General features: G+C 43.6%; 1 protein-coding gene across 2 annotated transcripts; it reads right to left on the reverse strand.

Annotated features, from left to right (window-relative positions):
- Positions 1–3,534: 3,534 nt before the first annotated feature.
- Positions 3,535–9,848, reverse strand: LOC145359514 (ras-related and estrogen-regulated growth inhibitor-like protein). Of its 2 annotated transcripts, XR_013889589.1 has the most exons (5): positions 9,667–9,848; positions 9,527–9,580; positions 9,367–9,443; positions 5,950–6,415; positions 3,535–4,385 (listed from the first exon to the last, which is right to left on the reverse strand). XR_013889589.1 is itself a non-coding variant. In XM_080214143.1 (4 exons), exons 1-4 carry the CDS (start codon positions 9,713–9,715, stop codon positions 6,005–6,007), a joined length of 591 nt encoding a protein of 196 aa, XP_080070269.1. In that variant the 5' UTR covers positions 9,716–9,848; the 3' UTR covers positions 5,902–6,004. The 2 variants fall into 2 exon arrangements, 1 of the variants encoding a protein (XP_080070269.1); XM_080214143.1 differs by lacking the exon at positions 3,535–4,385 and having other exon boundaries at positions 5,902–6,415.
- Between the last annotated feature and the right edge of the window lie 8,554 nt (positions 9,849–18,402).

The raw sequence follows: 18,402 nt of genomic DNA on the forward strand, positions 1-18,402 counted from the left end.
TCATGCTGATACAGTGTGGGCCATTCTTCCGTGGTTGGGTCCTGCAACGTAGAGAGAGTTGTGATTTGCACTTTAATCTCAGCGGTTTCTGAGCTGCTTGAGGCTGACACTGGGTTCTCTGGTGAGGAAGCGTTACATTCTCAAGCAACCACCATGTTGGTGAACAGAAGATTTGCTGAAAAATGTGCAACTTATTTGCTGGCTGGCATTATCTGCTCAATGATCAAATCCTATTCAGTGCTTCTCCCAACTGGGTTTGAGGTTCATTCAACACAGGATACGAGCGACAAAGAAAGACAAACTACAATTTTTATTTCAAAGAAAAACATTTCATTTCTAAAAAAATAGTTTCAGTAGCATTATCAATAGAATAAATCACTGAATAATATACATCAAACCATATAAATACCTATTTATATTTACAGTATAAAAAGTTATATTGATATCTTTTAAATATTACATTCACTTCATCGGTGTTTTGTGTTATTCAACCCTGTATAGATTGTGTAAATTGAGTCAGTTTTAACAGAGAAGGATATAGATATGTTTTTTTCATAACTTTTAACGACAACCAAAAGTTATGAGACTGGGCACCCTTCAGAACACGATAGGAATCTTTGAGAATGAGTAAAGGTCATTAGGCCCAAAAGCCCATCTCTTTTTAATAGATCAGACCCAACTGATCCACATTCTCTCTTTATCTCTCAATCCCTTCTCACTCTGGGATCATATCTACTTTTTCAGCCTATTTTAACTGCCCATTTCCATACATTTCCCTGATAATTTACTCTATAGACGGTGCAGTGGCACAGTGGTTAGCACTGCGCTAGTGACCCGGGTTTTATTCCCGGCTTGGGTCACTATTTGTGTGGAGTTTGCATGCTCTCTCTGTGTCTGTGTGGGTTTCCTTTGGGTGCTCTAGTTTCCTCCCACAGTCCAAAGATGTGTGGGTTAGGTGGATTGGGCATGATAAATTGACCCTTAGTGTCAGGGGGACTAGCTAGAATAAATGAATGGGGTTATGGGGATGGGGCCTGGGTGGGATTGTGGTCAGTGCAGCCTTGATGGGCCAAATGGCCTCCTTCTGCATTGTGGGAATCTATGACTCTATGGTAAAATCCTGGAATCGTTTGTGCATCAATTAGATGGGGAGGGGTAATGGTGGGGAGTGGAATCTTTCTAGGTGGGCTGAGTTGTCTGCCTCACCCATGATCCTGTGATTGCCAATAAGAAGGTGCTTGTCAAAGGAGTGGAGGGGAAAAGAACAGCCTACTGTTATTACCCTTGAGTGATGAGAAGGTAAACAATGACACCTTATCCATCAGCCCAAGACTACAGGTACCCAGGCAACATTCATCTAAATGCATGCTTGATAGCTTTTGGAAGGTGATTGTCTTACAAAATAATGACATTTTCCCCCAAACAAGCAACAATTAATCAGGAAATTTACAATGTAGAAGGAGGCCAGTTGGCCCTTAGTGTCTGTGCTGGCTCTTTCAATGGACAGTCATGGTAAATCCCACATTCCCACTCTTTGCCTATTGCCCTGCAAGTCACTCAGCCTCATGTACCTCTTCACTTCCCTTTCAAAATTATCTACGGAATCAAATTCCACTTCAAATTCCACAGTGGCACAGTGGTTAGCACTGCTGCCTCACAGCGCCAGGGACCTGGGTTCGATTCCCGGCTTGGGTCACTGTCTGTGTAGAGTTTGCACATTCTCTCCATATCTGTGGGGTTTCCTCCAGCTGCTCCGGTTTCCTGCATTCAGGTTAGATGGATTGGCCATGTTAAATTGCCACTTAGTATCAGGGAGACTCGTAGGGTCTTCCTGATACTAATATACTCCCTGATATGTGGGGCTATTGGGATAGGGGCTGGGTGGGATTGTGGTCGGTGCAGACTTGATGAGCTGAATGGCCTCCTTCTGCACTGTAGGGTTTAAAAAAGGGAAGGCATGATGGCAGAGTGGTTAGCACTGCTGCCTCACGGCGCCAGGAACGTGGGTTCAATTCTGACCTCGGGTCCCTGTGTGTGTGCGGAGTTTGAACATTCTCCCACTGTCTGCATGGATTTCCTCTGGGTGCTCCAGTTTCCTCCCACAGTCCAAAGATATGCAGGTTAGGTTGATTAGCCATGATAAATTGTCACTTGGTGTCTGGGGATTAGGAGGGTAAATGTGTGGGGGTTATGGGAAAGGACTTGGGTGGGATTGTTGTCAGTGCAAACTCGATGGGCCATGTTGCCTCCTGCACAGTAAAGCCTTTGATTCTCTTTACATAGAGTGTTCCAAATCCTAACAACCATGGAAACATTCTCACTTCCCATCTGTATCTTTTGTTGATGCTTTTAAATCTATCACCTCTAGTTATTGACCCACACATCAGAGAAAATAATCTTTTTATTCTCTCTGTTCTCGAACCAAACCTCTCCTCATCTTGAAAACCACTATTGATTCACATTTTACCGATCTCTGTTCCAAGGAGAATTCTCCAAACATTTTTAACCTCTCCTCGGAACTTAAGACTCTCATCTCAGTAACCTCCTCAGAAACCTCCACGGAATTATTGTCCAAGGTCTGTGTATCTTTCCAGAAGTCCGCTGCTCAGAATTGCCCACGTATTCTGGCTGAGGCTTAAACAATGGGATGAATCTTCCTGTCCTGCCCACCGTTGGAATCATAGCAGGGCGGGTGTGGGGGACAGACACGCAAAGATCCATTGACGTCGAGTGGGATTTTCTGGTTTTGCGGCGAGCATGGGCAAAAACTCCCGGCCAATGATTTAAAAAGTTCAATCGTTTTAGCTTCTTCACCCATTTTGTTTGGTTTTTCTTTGATTTTATTTTTCTTCCACTTTTTTCTTAATTTCTTTACTTAGTGTTGGGATGGCAGATATCCTGCCATTCATACTTTCTCTGGACACATTTTTCGCACCATTATCATTTCTTTTGGTCTCGCACTGTGAAACCTTTTGCAATTTAATCTCTTCCTAATTCCACTCTATCTCAAACCTTCTCATAGAACATACAACATTCCAGCACAGTACAGGCCCTTCGGCCCTCGATATTGCACCGACCAGTGGAACGAATCTAATGTCCCTCTAACCTAAACTATTCCAATGTTATCCATATGCCTATCCACTGACCATCTGAACGCCCTTAAAGTTCACGAGTCCACAACTGCTGCAGGCAGGGCATTCCATGCCCTTACTGCCCTCTGAGTAAAGAACCTACCTCTGACATCCATCCTATAATTACTACCCCTCAATTTAAAGCTATGTCCCCTCGTGTTAGCCATCACCATCCGAGGAAAAGGCTCTCACTGTCCACCCTTAATTCTCATCTATTTTTCTTCCCTTCCTCCCCCTCTCACGTGCTAAAAATCTATTATATAGGTTTCCAGATCACCAACAACCTGTCCTGGTCCCCCCATGCCACCAGTATAGTTAAGAAATCCCATCAATGCCTCTACTTTCTCATAAGACTAAGGAAATTTGACATGTCAGCTACGACTCTCACCAACGTTTACATAGAAAGCATTATTTTCGGTTGTATCACAGATCGGTATGGCTCTTGCTCTGCCCAAGACCGCAAAGAACTACAAAATGTCATGAATGTAGCCCAATCCATCACACAAATCAGCCTCCCATCCACTGACTCTATCTGCACTTCCTGCTGCCTCGACAAAGCAGCCAGCATAATTAAGGGCCCCCACGCATCCTGGACATTCTCTTTTCCACCTTCTTCCATCAGGAAAAAGATACAAAAGTCTGAGGTCACGTATCAACCGACTCAAGAACAGCTTCTTCCCTGCTGCCATCAGATTTTTGAATGGACTTACTTTGCATTAAGTTGATCTTTCTCTACACCGTAGTTATGACTATAACACTACATTCTGCACTCTCTCGTTTCCTTCTCTACGAACGGTATGCTTTGTCTGTATAGCTCGCAAGAAACAATACTTTTCACTGTATATTAATACATGTGACAATAATAAATCAAATCAAAATCAAATATATTTCAAACTTTTTTCAGTTCTAGAACAAAGAACAACACAACACAGCACGGGAAACAGGCCCTTCGGCCCAACGAGCCTGATGTAAGGTCACAGACCTGAAACAATCTTTACCTCCATTTCTCTCTCTGTGGATGCTGTCAGAATTGCTGAGTATCCAGCATTTTTTGTTTCTTTATTTTATATTAAATATTTATAAAGTACCAGCAAAATTTTTCTTGGCTTTCATATCTTATTCTTCCATGCTTAAATCCAAATAACCTCTAATGTTTCTCAATCATCTTATTTAACTTGCCTGACCATCTTTTGGGATATGTACACATGTCCTTCCTCTCATAATACAAAGGCAAAATCCTGTGGTTGCTGGAATCTGAAACAAAAATCTCAGCAGCTCTGACAGCATCAGTGGACAGAGAACAGAGCCAATGTTTCAGGTCTGGATGACTCTTCGTCAGAACATTTCTCTTTCCTCTCTCAGTTTTTCAAAATCTTGTAATTTCTCTTACACTGCCTTTCCAAAATGTATTGCTTCACATTTCTCTGCACTTAAATCCATCTGCTATATCCCTGCCCATATCTATACAGCCTTTACTAATCCTCATCACCATCTCCTACATTGTCAAGTTTCATGTCATCTGGGGATTTTGTAAATTACAGTCGACACTCACGTTTAGGTTGGTTCAAAGAATTGATGAAAAATAATGGATCCAAAATCAAAATAATTTGAATTAGACCATAAGATGCAGAAGCAGAATTAGGCTATTCAGCCCATCAAGTCTGCTCTGCCATTCAATCATGGCTGATATGATCCTCATGCCATTCTCCTGCTTTCTCCCCATAACCCTTGATCCCCTATTTGATCAAGAACCTATCTGTCTCTGTCATAAAGACACTCAATGAGCAGGTCTTCACAGTCCTCTGTGGCAATGAGTTCCACAGATTCACCACCCTCTGGCTGAAGAAAATCCTCCTCATCTCAGTTTTAAAGGAGTGTCCCTTTCACTCTGAAGCTCTAATCTCTCCCACTCATGGAAACATCCTTTCCATGTCCACTCTATCTAGACTTATCAGTATTCTGCAAGTTTCGATTACATCCCCCCTCATCCTTCTAAACTCCATCAAATATAGACCCAGATTCCTCAACCTCTCCTCATATAATTTATTGACACAACATTAGCTCAAATGTAATTCACAGGTAGAGAAGTTTTTCAAATGTGATAAGGCTGAGATGCTTACAAGAGTCCAAACCAGTCAGCAGAGCAAGTCTCAATGCACAACTCTGCCACGTTGGTGTGAGGTACTGGTCATCAAGTCTGCTGCTGGAAGACTTTCCCTTGGGTAAGTTAAAGGCAAGAAACTTGACAGGTTACCCTTGGACTGAAGAAGTTGGACCTTCTCCCCATTGAGTGACCAGTGATTTAACATATGAGACAGAGATGGGCCATTATATCACCCCATTCAGCACTTCAATGAGTTGAATGATAATCAAACCAAGTGATAATGTGCCAGTCTTTCAGAGAACCAACTAATTAGATTTGGGGCACCCTCTTATTGGCTAAATGTACCATCTGATGGGGCACAGAGTGCACAGCTGAAGCATCTGATCCAGTGTCTGCGCTCAGTTGGTGCTACAATTAACCTCATCGCTCCTGGAGTCAGGGAACACAGATCAGTTAATGATCATATTCTTGGTCCCAATCCATTCTGGACAATGTACACATGTCTAATGGGAATAGTGACTGCCTAACCATTGATAAGCACTAGGTAATCTCAGGTACTAGGTGCAATCCGTTGGACAGATATACCTTGTCAAGCCTTTACCCAACATGCCCTACATTTAGTTCTGCTTGTTCTCCTCAGTTACAGTCGTTGCCGCCAGTGAAAATGTGAGCAAAGGAATTTAAAAAAAACAAAGTAGGAAGACAAATAATCACCACAGCTAGGGAGGATGTGATGCAATCCACCCAACAGAGCCAACGCCAGCCTTTCTTAGAGAAGAGTAGGTGCAGAGAACATGCTTTGCATGATGCTCTTTATCCTGGCTGTTTTCCTGATCAGAAATTTGGATTCCTTGATTCTTTCTACCAGACAATGGAAGACCAGAAGGACTCCATGGTAGGTTTCTGCAGCTGAGGTTTCACAAAACTGGCAGCCTGTTGCCAAAGCGAGAAGCCTTCCCTCCTCACTGGAGACCGTCCTTTGATGATCGAGGTCCCTCTTGTTTCCCACAATGACGATGGGAGCTCTGTCAGTGCCAGGGGAGTCTTTCATTGACTTGATGAGCTGAATTTCTTGTTGAGCTACATTGAAACTGGCCCGGTCGCAGATGCTATAAACTAGCACAAAGCCGTCAGCCCACTGGATCTGCTTCTCCTTCGCAAAGTTGTGATTTAATTGAGCCTTCAATGTAAACAGAGAATTGAGTTAATCCAAACTCTTCACAGTAAGAAGTCTCGCAACACCAGGTTAAAGTCTAACAGGTTTACCTGGAATCATGAGTTTTCAGAGCACTGCTCCTTCATCAGGTGAGTTGCCACTTGCTCAATGAAGGAGCCGCGCTCCGAAAGCTCGTGGTTCCAAATAAACCTGTTGGACTTTAACCTGGTTTTGTGAGGCTCTGACTGTTCCCACCCCAGTCCAACACCAGCATCGCCACACCAAATTCTTCATAACTTCTACTATATCCCTTTCTTCTGTCCCCTAACCCGTGGTACTGAATCTCTTTGAGGTGCGGTTCCATGGATGCTGAAAATTACTGTCCATCACCCAAGTGACCATTTATTTATTCATTAGTGTCACAAGTAGGCTTACATTAACACCGCAATGAAGTTATAGTGAAAATCCCCTAGTTGCCACACTCCAGCACATGTTCGGGTACAATGACGCAGAATTCAGCACAGCCAATTTACCCAACCAGCATATCTTTCGGTCTGGGACGAAACTGGAGCAGCCAGAGGAAACCCACGCAGACACGGGGAGAATGTGCAAACTTGGCACAGACAATAACCCAAGCTGGGAATCGAACCCGGGTTCCTGAAGCTGTGAGGTAGCAATGCTAACCACTGTGCCACCCGTTAAGGCAATGTGTCTCAACAGTTATTCAGCCATGGAGACCTCACAGTTGCACTCATTTCTGTCTTTGCCAATACTGGCATTTTGAGACCATGGGCCATTTGTATCACCCAATAACTGTACCCACTAAGATCACAGCACTAACTGAAAAAGGAAATCTAATTAACATGGGTCGCTTAGAAAGGATAGCAGGACTAGAGGGCACAGCCTCAAACTAAAGGGGGGGGGAGCAGTTTAGATCGGAGTTGAGGAGGAACTTCTTCACTCAAAGGGTGGTGAATCTCTGGAATTCTCTGCCCTTTGAAGTGGTGGAGGCTACCTCGCTGAAGATATTTAAGTCACGGGTAGATAGATTTCTGATAGACAAGGGAATTAAGGGTTATGGGGAGAAAGTGGAACTGATCCACTTCAGATCAGCCATGATCTTACTGAATGGTGGGGCAGGCTCGAAGGGCTAGATGGCCTACTCCTGCTCCTATTTCTTAAGTTCTTATGTTCTTATGTATCTAATGGTTAGTGTCAAATGAATGGCATTTGCTGTTTGTTCTGCTTATAGCTACACACACAGAGCTTTGGTGAGCATATGAGCAGAAACTTGCTATTCCCCGGTACCATGGGTCCCTCTACAGAGGGGTCTGGACCTATGGGAATAGCACTGGTGACTGCTCCAACTAATCAGGATAAAGGATTCTTATAGAGACATACAGAGCCCAAGCCAGAAACTGTAAATTAGACTATTTGACTGATTGTAAAATTGCATACAGAAAGTAAGATGAAGGGAGGGAAAGGAAGATGGGATAGAGAAAGAGAGGTGGAAGAGACAGATAAAAAAGAATCTGATTTAAAAATCACCAACAATAATTGAAATCTTAAAGAAGGAGATTTGTATTCAGTGCTGGAGAGGTTGTTTAGTTGTTCAGATAATGTTTTTTAAAAAAAGTTACAATTACATGGACAAGCCCCAACATTTTTAGATGGGTTTAGTGGTTATCTAGTGGATAAACACTGTAACTTCTCACCCTCACACCTATTTTAACACTGAACTCTTGGTGAGTTTGCAGTGCGGCAAAGCTTGTGTTAAACTAAAGAGCAAGCCTCAGATTTCTGCACTTTAATACAAATGTACCAATGCCAGAAATTGCAGTCCACTTTACTCCTTAATAGTAACAAGTGCTAAGAACCTCACTATTATCCTCACCATGGAATCGGGGCCAGTTTCATTGCACTGGGCAATGGATTTACCCATCAAAGCATCTGTCTTTTGGACAAGATGTTAAACCAAAGTTCTGCCAGTTCTCCCAGGTTGGTGTAAGGGATCCCACTGTACTATTTCTAAGAGCATCCTACCCAATATTTATCCTTTAATCAACAGCACCTTTGAGGAAATAGATGATCCGTGTTATTCTCACATTGCTGTTTGGGGGCTATGTGCTGCCTGCAATTTACTTCATGGCTGTGAAGTGCTCATGCATGTCCTCCGGTCGGGAAAGGCGCTATAGAAATGCAAGTCTTTCTGACTTCTATAGAAAGGTCATTTAGTCTCGAAACATTGACTGGAACTTTACCGGCATGCCCGCTGCAGAATCGGGGTGGACACGTCTCGGAGAACGGGAATTCTCCTTTGGACTCGGGCGGGATTTTACGAGCCTCGCCCGAGCAAGTTTGTAAAATACCAGCCATTAACCCTGCCTCTCTCTCCAGAGATGCTGCCCGACCTGCTGAGTTTATCCAGCATTTTTCTATTTGCCTTTCAGGTCTCTGTTTGATCAGAAACGCCCAAATTATAACTTTTTAATAAAGTTACCGACTGTAACAAGCGGACCACAGTAAAAGTAACTTGCACAATCCATTGTTGGCAGTTAAACTTGTATAGTTAGGAACTGGTTAATCCACAAAAGCAGTGTTAGCCTTGGATAGAAGTGGATGGCTGTCAAAAGGAACTTGCAGGGGGAAAATGTTTATTCTTGAAGAGCGAGTAAGTTGAAATATTGTTGTTGGAACAGGGACTGACTGGGAGATTTGCAATGAGCCTGCAGTGTTGCACAGAATGAAAGAAGTGATAGAAAAGCTCTGATGTGAGGTGGCTTTAACTCTTTTTACATCTCTCGACACGGATGCTGAGTCTCCCCCTCCTCTCCCCAGCACGCCTGCAATCCCTGTTTTTAGTTCTAGATTCCCAGCCTTCCACATCATTCTGCTTTTCGATTACCAGGACAGGAAGCTGGTTCGAAACCCCCCCAGGAGAATCCTTTAAAATTCACCAAAAAGAGATGTTTTACCTGGACATAGTGAGAATCCCAAATGTTGAAATCCACCTTCCTCCCAGCAATAGTTACATTGTGATTGTAGACAGATTCTGAAACAGAAATCAACCTTGTGACAATGCAAGCCCTTTAACATGGAATACTGAATGTGCTGCCGCTGTTTAAAAATGCTTACCTATGTTTCCATATTCACCAATGAACTTTCTGGTCAAGAACCGAACAGTCAAAGCTGCAAACAGAACAAGAAGAAAGCATTAAAGTTGGACTCGTCAGGGGCAGAACCTGGCTTGCATTGCATCGGGCTGATTAATTTACCAGATTTTCCAACTCTGTCTGCTCCCAGGATCACCACATTGGCTTTCATTCTTCTTGGCAGCGATAGGATGGTAAACTCAGTTGAGGTTTCTGCCAGGAATTCACAAAACCATTTGTAACTTTATGCTGTGCTCCCTTCCTCCCTCTCTCTCCTTCCCCTACTGCCCGTGCTGAACTGTGCTGGTCGCTCTCACTGTGTGGTGTGTGTGTGTGTGCAAGATATATATATATATCCATAGACAGATGAAATCACAGACTGCCTGGTGGACTCACTGCTACATTACCAGGAACAAACACTCATTCAAACCTGATGGGGAATTCAAACGAGAAAATGTCTTTCATTTGTGACATTTGGTTATGGCCTGCTTTGTTTTTCTAATTAGTTTCTTTCCAGTGAAAGCTTCACGTTTTATTTTAAGAAAAATAAGCATTGAAAGGTCCTCAGTGACGCCAAGAGACGATTTCTCAGAAACTGTTGGAACTGTGTGCTAATGGGCATCCTTTGTCCCCTTATGGAACTGGACTTTTTCTTAAAAGCAAAATAGTCTTGAAGTAACTCATCAGAGTCACCAGATTTTCTTCATTTGCAAACTCCATCCCACTCCTAAGAATGCTTCAGGTGCAAAGTCAAAATCCAGAATCGAGCCCTGACACTCTCTCTATGGATGAGGCTCCCTAATTGGACAGGTAACCATTCCCGTTCTTTTTGGTCAACAAGACAAACGAGCCAAATTAACCATGGGACGAATGAAAAGGGGCATCTCTCTAAAGGAAGGAAACCGCTGAAACGAAGGACAAAATGGAAAGGAAATTTAAAACATCAAATTAACATGTGATTAAAGGGGTCAATAATGCATGGAGGGCATTAACCGTGCCTTCAGTTTACCTCATCCTTCCTTTTTATGAATATAGCTGCGGCAGAGGGGCAGACAGTCAGGTTGGACGATCCCAGACAATCATTTCCTCAATTAGGGAGCTCATACTCCAACAGGCCAACCTCATGGGCCTCATTGAAGTCACTACAAGTCTCTAGCAAGGTTCTGCAACCTTGCCATTAATCCATCTTTACACATTACAGAATTTAAGGGGATGCATGTGAGGGGGTAAAAAAGAATAGAAGATTGCCATGATTGATTGAGATGAGGAAGTTTGGAAGGAGGCTTAAAGAGCTAACACAAACTGACTGGGCCGAATGGCCTCTTTCTGTTCCATTAACCCTATGCAATCCAATGTGCTATAATCTGCTTCATGGTTTTCTGGGGTGTTCCTCTGTCACACAGGTTCACTCTGTTTTATTGATGATCCATCATTTTCCATGACAACTTTAGACAAGCCACTTGACCTAAATATCAGTGCACCCAGCAAAATATTGGAATGTTACATCCATGTCCTGGATTTTTTTTTACGTGAAGTTCTGAAGTGTTGTGGAAACATTTGACATTCCACAAGTATAAAATCAGCTTGTCCAGAGGGCAGCAAAGGTGTTTAGCAGCAATAATAAAATCAGTGTCGTTTGCACATCGTTCAGTAAGGTGTAGGGTTTGTACAGCAAGGCTAACAGTAACATTCTCATCAATTCATAGCTGCAAGGATTCTGTGGGAGTCTCTACACAACACACCTGTAGAGGAGCAAGGATTCAAACATAGCACAAATGTCCAAACAAGGAATAAGAGTGGACCATTCGGCCCCTCGAGCCTGCTCTGCCATTTAATAAGATCACAACTGATAGGGTCACAACAGATAATGTTAGCATAGAGAGTGATAATTACTAAGAGTCACAACAGACAGTGTTAGAATAGACAGTCACAACTTATAGAGTCTCAAAAGATAATGTTCACAGAATCCCTGCAGTGCAGAAGGAGCCATTTGACTGATCGGGTCTGCACCGACTGCAAACCCACTCAGGCCCTATCCCCCTAATTCCTATTTACCCTTGCTAGACCCCCAAACACTAAGGGGCAATTTAGTATGGCCTATCAACTCAACCCACACATCTTTGGGGCGTGGGAGGAAACCAGGGCACCCAGAGGAAACCCATGCAGACATGGGGAGAACATGTCAACTCCAGACAGACAGTCAATTAAGACTGGAATTGAATCCAGGTTCCTGGTGCTGTGAGGCAGAAGTGCTAACCACCGTGCCACTCCAAAGAATAAAGAATTACAACTGAAAGTGTCACAACAGATAGTAGAGAGTAAAATTGTTAGAGTCACAACATAGTGTTCGAATAGAGAGTAAAACTGATAGAGTCACAAAACAGATAGTGTTAGAATAGAGAGAGTGACAGCTGATAGAATCACAACAGATTGTGTTCGAGTAGCGAGGTTCCCAATAGATAGAATCATAGCTGATAGTGCTAGAATAGAGAGAGACATAACTGATAGAGTCATAATAATACAGCACTAATTCTCAGATTCACACTCCCGTTGGTTACATCTTGGGTTTGTGAGAATGGTCTGTTTTAGTCCTAAATGAAATGATCTGGCAGTGCTAGACATGCCTTTCCAGGAAACCAATATCTATACCCCTGAGATGTTGGCATGTTGTGTAACATTATGATGTACCTGGAACGTTTTGCTATAGTAACTGCGTTCCGCACCAACAGTTTAAATCCATTCTGTGTCCCTAATGCACAGCTTAAAATCACAATGCATGGAAGCATCACCACAATTCTCGTAAAAAGTATTAAATGAATGTACATCTGTCTGTAAAACCGATTACACCAAAGGCAGATCTCTGTCTGTTTGGGATCTGGGCCTGTAGTAAATGGAGCCATCAGTTTGTCAGTATGTTTCGTGCTATCTGTTTAATCCCAGTTATCTCCAAGCCACCAACTATCCAGCAGCAAGTTCAAACTGAATTGTGAGATGTGGTGATAGCAAAGCCCTCCGAGGCTTCAAATATGAGTTAATATTTTCTTGCTTTATTGCTAAATTGGTTATTTCTGTCCACTTCCAGATGTTATTGACTAACAAAGTGAGTTATGAGTTAGCTGTTTCCCAATACCAGCCATCTTATAATAGTAGTATGGATTTTTGTAATAATTAGGACACCCTTAAGACGTTTTTCTGCATTTTCCTTGGGCGCTGGGAGGTTTCTTTCACCTTTTGACAGGAATGAAAGTATGCCCATAGTCAATCAGCCGCAATCAGGGGTGGCACAGTGGTTAGCACTTCTGCCTCACAGCGCCAGGGACCCGGGTTCAATTCCATCCTTGGGTCACTGTCTGTGTGGAGTTTGCATGTTCTCCCCGTGTCTGTGTGGCTTTCCTCTAGGTGCTTTGGTTTCCTCCCACACTCCAAAGATGTGTGGGATAGATGCATTGGCCATGCTAAATTGCCCCTTAGTGTCCTGAAATGTGTAGTTAGATAGGTTAGCCATGTGTAGGGTGATGGGGAGAGGGCCTGGAAAAGATAATCTGTCACAGAGACATTGAGAACTCGATGGACTGAATGGCCTCTTGTGCACTGTAAGGACTCTAGGCCATCACCTTCAACAGGATCATTTTCTGCTTCACCACCCTCATTATCATCAATGCCATTAAACCATATGGCATAGAAAGAGGCCATTCAGTCCATCATTCTTGCGCCAGCTCTTTGCAGGAGCCCTCCAATTACCCCTACCCTTTCCTCATAACCCTGCAAACTCTTACACTTCCAATTTCCTTGAGAAAGTTCATATTGAATCTGCTTCCACCATCCTTTCCAGCAGCGGGTTCCAAATCACAACTTAGTGTACAAAAACTGTCCTCTTCATGTTGTCCCCGGTTCTTGTGTCTTTCACCTGAAATCTGTGCCTTTTGGTTACCGCCCCTTCTGTCACGGGAAACAGTTGCTGCTCATTTACTCAGGGGTGAGAAAGGTGAGGGTAAGATTCAGGCTGAATGAGTTGGAGTCTACAGATGGTGGAGGATGTGTAAGCAGTCAGGACAGTGTGGGAATTTGTCTAGGAGATTAGGTAATGAAACCTCATTTCAATGCAGTGGGAAACACAGGAATAAAAAAGAATGTTTGGGATGGATTGTTTGAAGTTTAATAGAGATAAATGTCCAGTGCCTAACTGAGCATTATATTGCGAGGGACAAGAAAGAAAGATTAACTGGAGAGAGGCTGAAGGTCCTATTATTTATTCGATGGAAATTGTTTACTCCTGCAGTTTGGACCCAGTGATTCTTGATGATAATTGAGCTGATATCACCTGACCAGAATTTATCTGTATAATTACAGATTATTGATCCATTCCCAGATCCAAGAGAGTTTCCAAAGGATCCCCTGAAAATGAATTGTTTTTTATTGTTGTGCTGTGATTGATAACAAATAGTGTCACAGCCTCAGTCTGTCTGAGGAACATTTGTCAATGTTACTGGATTAGTAATCCAGAAACCAGGACTGATGCTCCGGAGACAGGGGTGGCACAGTGGTTAGCACAGTTGCCTCACAGCACCAGGGACCCAGGTTCAACTCTGGCCTTGGGTGACTGTCTGTGTGGAGTTTGCATGTTCTCCCCATGTCTGCGCGGGTTTCCTCCGGGTGCTCCAGTTTCCTCACACAGCCCAAAGATGTGCAGGTTAGGTAGATTGACCATGGTAAATTGCCCTTCAGTGCTCCAAGGTGTGGAGGTTAGCTGCATTAGCCATGTGTGGGGCTGTGGGGATAAGGTGGGGGAAAGGGCCTGTGTAAAGTACTCTGTCAGAAAATGTTGGTGCAGACTTGATGGGCTGTATGGCCTCCTTCTGCACTGTAGGGGTTCTGTGACAAGTTCAAATCCCACCAAGGCAGCTTCGGGAATTGAAATTCAATTAATTAGGGATGGGCAATGAATGCACTGCTGCCTTTTTGCATCCCCTCTTCCATCCACTGCAGTTGCTGTCACTGCAGCCGCCTGAAAGTTGTTGGCCAATCTGATTAGCTGACAGCTCTCTACGGCGGGTTGTCTGCCCAGGTGAGGGGTGGAAGTCTCTCACAGTTGACCTGCAGTCAACTGATAGTCATTGAGAATGAAACGATTGCCTGTGGTCGCGTGACCCCTTTTAGGAGAGTGTTACCTAAAAGCCACGTAATTGGGTCGGGTCCTCTGGAGTGTGGTGGTGGGAAACTTAACCAATGGGGAGCGACGGCGTGTGGGTTGGGAAGGATTGGAGCCAGGGAGGATTAGTAGACAATCACATGATTATTCTCAGACTCTATTCATATATATTATTATTTGTTTCTTTAACAATAAAGCCTTTGTCTTCTGAAGCCTCATCGAGTCACCCTCAATTTATTTCATTGCCAATTCTTCAGATGGTGGGAAGGGAAATCGGGCCGTCTACAATACCCTGGTCCCAGTGTTTGTCCACGGCACTCCCTGAGTAAGTGGCATTAATTCATTAATCTTACCCTTGTCAAAACTGCTGGCTTCTCCCCAGATCACAATGTTCATTCCACCGCTGCAGTAATGGCTAATGGGTGAGAGAGGGAGCCACAAACTGATTATTTGTTATGAATTCATTTGTTGAAGCCTCTGCTTGAAAACTATTTTGTTTTTTAAGGGTTTTTTTTAATGCTGGGAAATACTAATCACGGTAACAAACTGCCTCATGAAAAGGCTTGGAAAATAATTCAGTCAACGATATTGGACAGGCAACACACAAACCATCTCGGAAGAATAAGCGTTCTCATTTAGCGCACAATGTGTTTTAAAAATGACATCCTTCCCCCTATTTTCCACACTCTTGGCCTCAGTGAGTCTGGTACAGATGTCTTCGAGTCTTATTCATTCTTTAATTACTCATCAAAGAAGACTAGCTCCATACAAAAATCTTTGACATTGAGTATCAGCAGAATGTTGGATCATTCATGGAGGCATAAATGGGGTAGGGGGTAAAGTAAAGTTTATTTATTAGTCACAAGTAGGCTTACATTAACATTGCAATGAGGTTACTGTAAAATTCCCCTAGTCACCACACTCTGGCATCTGTTCAGGTCAATGCACCCTAACCAGCACATCTTTCAAAATGTGGAAGGAAACCGGAGAAAACCCATAGGAGTAAACTGCAGACTCCACACAGACAGTGACCTGAGCCAGGAATTGAACCTGGGAACCCTAGCACTGTGAGGTAGCAGTGCTAACCACTGTGCTGTCCCCAGAATCACAACTGAATCCAATTCTGTCCTGTCCACTGATGCTTCTTCTTTCTCAGGAGGCTAAGAAAATTTGGTATGTCTGCTACAACTCTCATCAACTTTTACAGATGCATCATAGAAAGTGGATGTATCACAGCTTGGTTTGGCTCCTGCTCTGCCCAAGACCGCAATAAACTACAAAGGGTCGCGAATGAAGTCAAATCCATCACGCAAACCAGCCTCCCATCCATTGACTCTGTTGACACTTCCTGCTGCCTTGGAAAAGCAGCCAGCATAATCAAGAATTCTATGTACCCTGGACATATTCTCTTCCACCTTCCATCAGGAAAAAGATACAAAAGTCTGAGATTGCATACCAAGAACAGCTTCTTCCCTACTGCCATCGGGCTTTCGAGTGGACCTACCTCATATTAAATTGATCTTTCTCCACACCTTGGCTATGACTGTAACACTACATTCTTCAATCTCTCCTTTCCTTCTCTATGAATGGTATGCTTTGTCTGTATAGCATGCAAGAAACAATACTTTTCAATGAATACTATCCCATGTGACAATAATAAATCAAATCAAACCAAATCCAATCCTCACCTCCACATTTATAAGGAGTTAATAGCTATTATGTTAATCACTGAAATAACTCCTCAGAGGTTGGTGCCCCTTCACTTGAGTCCTTTGATTTACAAGCTTTATTCCATTCCTAAGGGTGCTTCACATACAAGGTCAGAATCTGGAGTGTCAGTAGCCCTGACACTCCTCAATATATATATAGGTGAGGCTCCCTGATTGGGCAGGCAATCATTCCCTCAATCAGGGAGCTCATACTCCAAGAGACCAACCTCATGGGCCTCGTTGAGGTCATCACAATAGTGAATATACATCATCACTGATGTCAGATCACGGGACTCTAAAACTCAGAAGCAGATGTCTCCAGGAGAAGCTTTGAGCTTGCCCCTGCACATGGTCATAAATGGTTAATATGTGGTCAGAAGTTCTTCGGTGCCTTGTTTCCAGTAGTCTCTTATGAAACGCACCCTGGGTCCATTTCTGATATTATTGACTGGGTGGCACAGTGGTTAGCAATGCTGCCTCACAGCTTCGGGGACCTGGGTTCAATTCCCAATTTGGCTTCTTAGAAACAGCATTTTCAGTTGGTAACCGTAATGCTTGGCGTGGCATTGACACACAAGTACAATCTCGGGAACGAAGGTGAGTTAACTTTGGCTTAAGTGCCAGGGTTGTGGAACGTACATATTTGAATTTGAGATTGAAGCGACTCTGAGATAATCATAGAAATCCTACAGCGCAGAAAAAGCTATTCAGCCCATCGAGTCTGCATGAACAACATTTCACCTTGGCCTAACCCCATATATTCATCCCACTAAACTATCTGGCTGCAATACGAATGCATCTTCCTTGGCCACCACAGTGGCACAATGGTTAGCACCGCTGCCTCACAGCGCCAGGACCCGGGTTTGATTCCCAGCTTGGGTCAATGTCTGTGTAGAGTTTGCACGTTCTCCCAATGTCTATGTGGGTTTCCTTTGCGTGCTCCGGTTTCCTCCCACACTCCAAAGATGTGCGGGTTAGGTGCATTGGCAATGCTAAATTGCCCCTCAGTGTCCTGGGATGTGTAGGTTAGAGGGATTAGCGAGTTAAATATATGAGGTTACGGGGATAAGGCCTAGGTCAGATTGTTGTGTCTGGACTCGATGGGCCGAATGGTCTCTTCCTGCACTGTAGGGTTTCTATGATTATCTCAGAGTCGCTTCAATCTCAAATTTAAACATGTATGTTCCACAACCCTGGCACCTGAGCAAAAGTTAACTCGCCTTCGTTCCTGAGATTGTCCCTGTGTGTCAGTGTCACACCAGGCATTACGGTTACCAGCTGAAAATCCTGTTTCCAAAAAGTCAAATCAACAACTTTATCTTAATTTTCTTTTGATCTGTGTATTATTTGGAAGCTTCGCCATCACGGCACAGCCCTCTGCTGCCCATTTGAGTTACTGCATCTCCAGAAACATATTTCCAAAGGTTGGCTTTGTGGCAGCATGTTACAGTTCACTGAGGAGATCTGAGTTGCCGTGGCAACATGCACTTTTACGCACATGTTGTAGACAATGATGATAGAGGCTGCAACATTCTTCCATCGCAATGACTGACCAGGAGTCATTCCTGCTCTTACTGCCTACCATTGGTGGGTCAGAAGAATTTGCAGATTGACCATCAAACTATTTGGCTGCGTTATGAATGCATCTTTGTTGGCCAACACAGTGGTTAGCGCTGCTGCCTCATAGTGCCAGGGACCCGGGTTCAATTCCCTACTTGGGACACTGACTGTGCAGAGACGGCACGTTCTCCCCGTGTCTGCATGGGTTTCCTCCGGGTGCTCCAGTTTCCTCGTTGAAAGACATGCTGGTTAGATGCATCAGCCATGGTAAATTCTCCCTCTGTGTACCCAAACAGGTGCCAGAGTGTGGCGACTAGGGGATTTTCACAGTAACTTCATTGCAGTGTTAATGTAAGCCTTCTTGTGATGCTAATAAATGAATTTTTAAACGAATCCTGAAGTGGACATGTACCTGGAACCTGGCTGAGAGGTAGCAACACT

Source organism: Carcharhinus amblyrhynchos, chromosome 28 (assembly GCF_965287045.1).
Source record: "Carcharhinus amblyrhynchos chromosome 28, sCarAmb.v2.hapA, whole genome shotgun sequence".
Classification (NCBI taxonomy): domain Eukaryota; kingdom Metazoa; phylum Chordata; class Chondrichthyes; order Carcharhiniformes; family Carcharhinidae; genus Carcharhinus; species Carcharhinus amblyrhynchos.

What these genes read in the sequence shown, in the direction of transcription:
- LOC145359514 (XM_080214143.1), bottom strand. Translation starts at nt 9,715, where the DNA reads ATGAAAGCCAATGTGGTGATCCTGGGAGCAGACAGAGTTGGAAAATCT. An exon ending in AGACAGAGTTGGAAAATCTG is followed by an intron (nt 9,581 to 9,666) that starts GTAAATTAATCA and finishes TTCTGTTTGCAG; the next exon opens with CTTTGACTGTTCGGTTCTTG. An exon ending in GGGATTCTCACTATGTCCAG is followed by an intron (nt 6,416 to 9,366) that starts GTAAAACATCTC and finishes TTTACATTGAAG; the next exon opens with GCTCAATTAAATCACAACTT.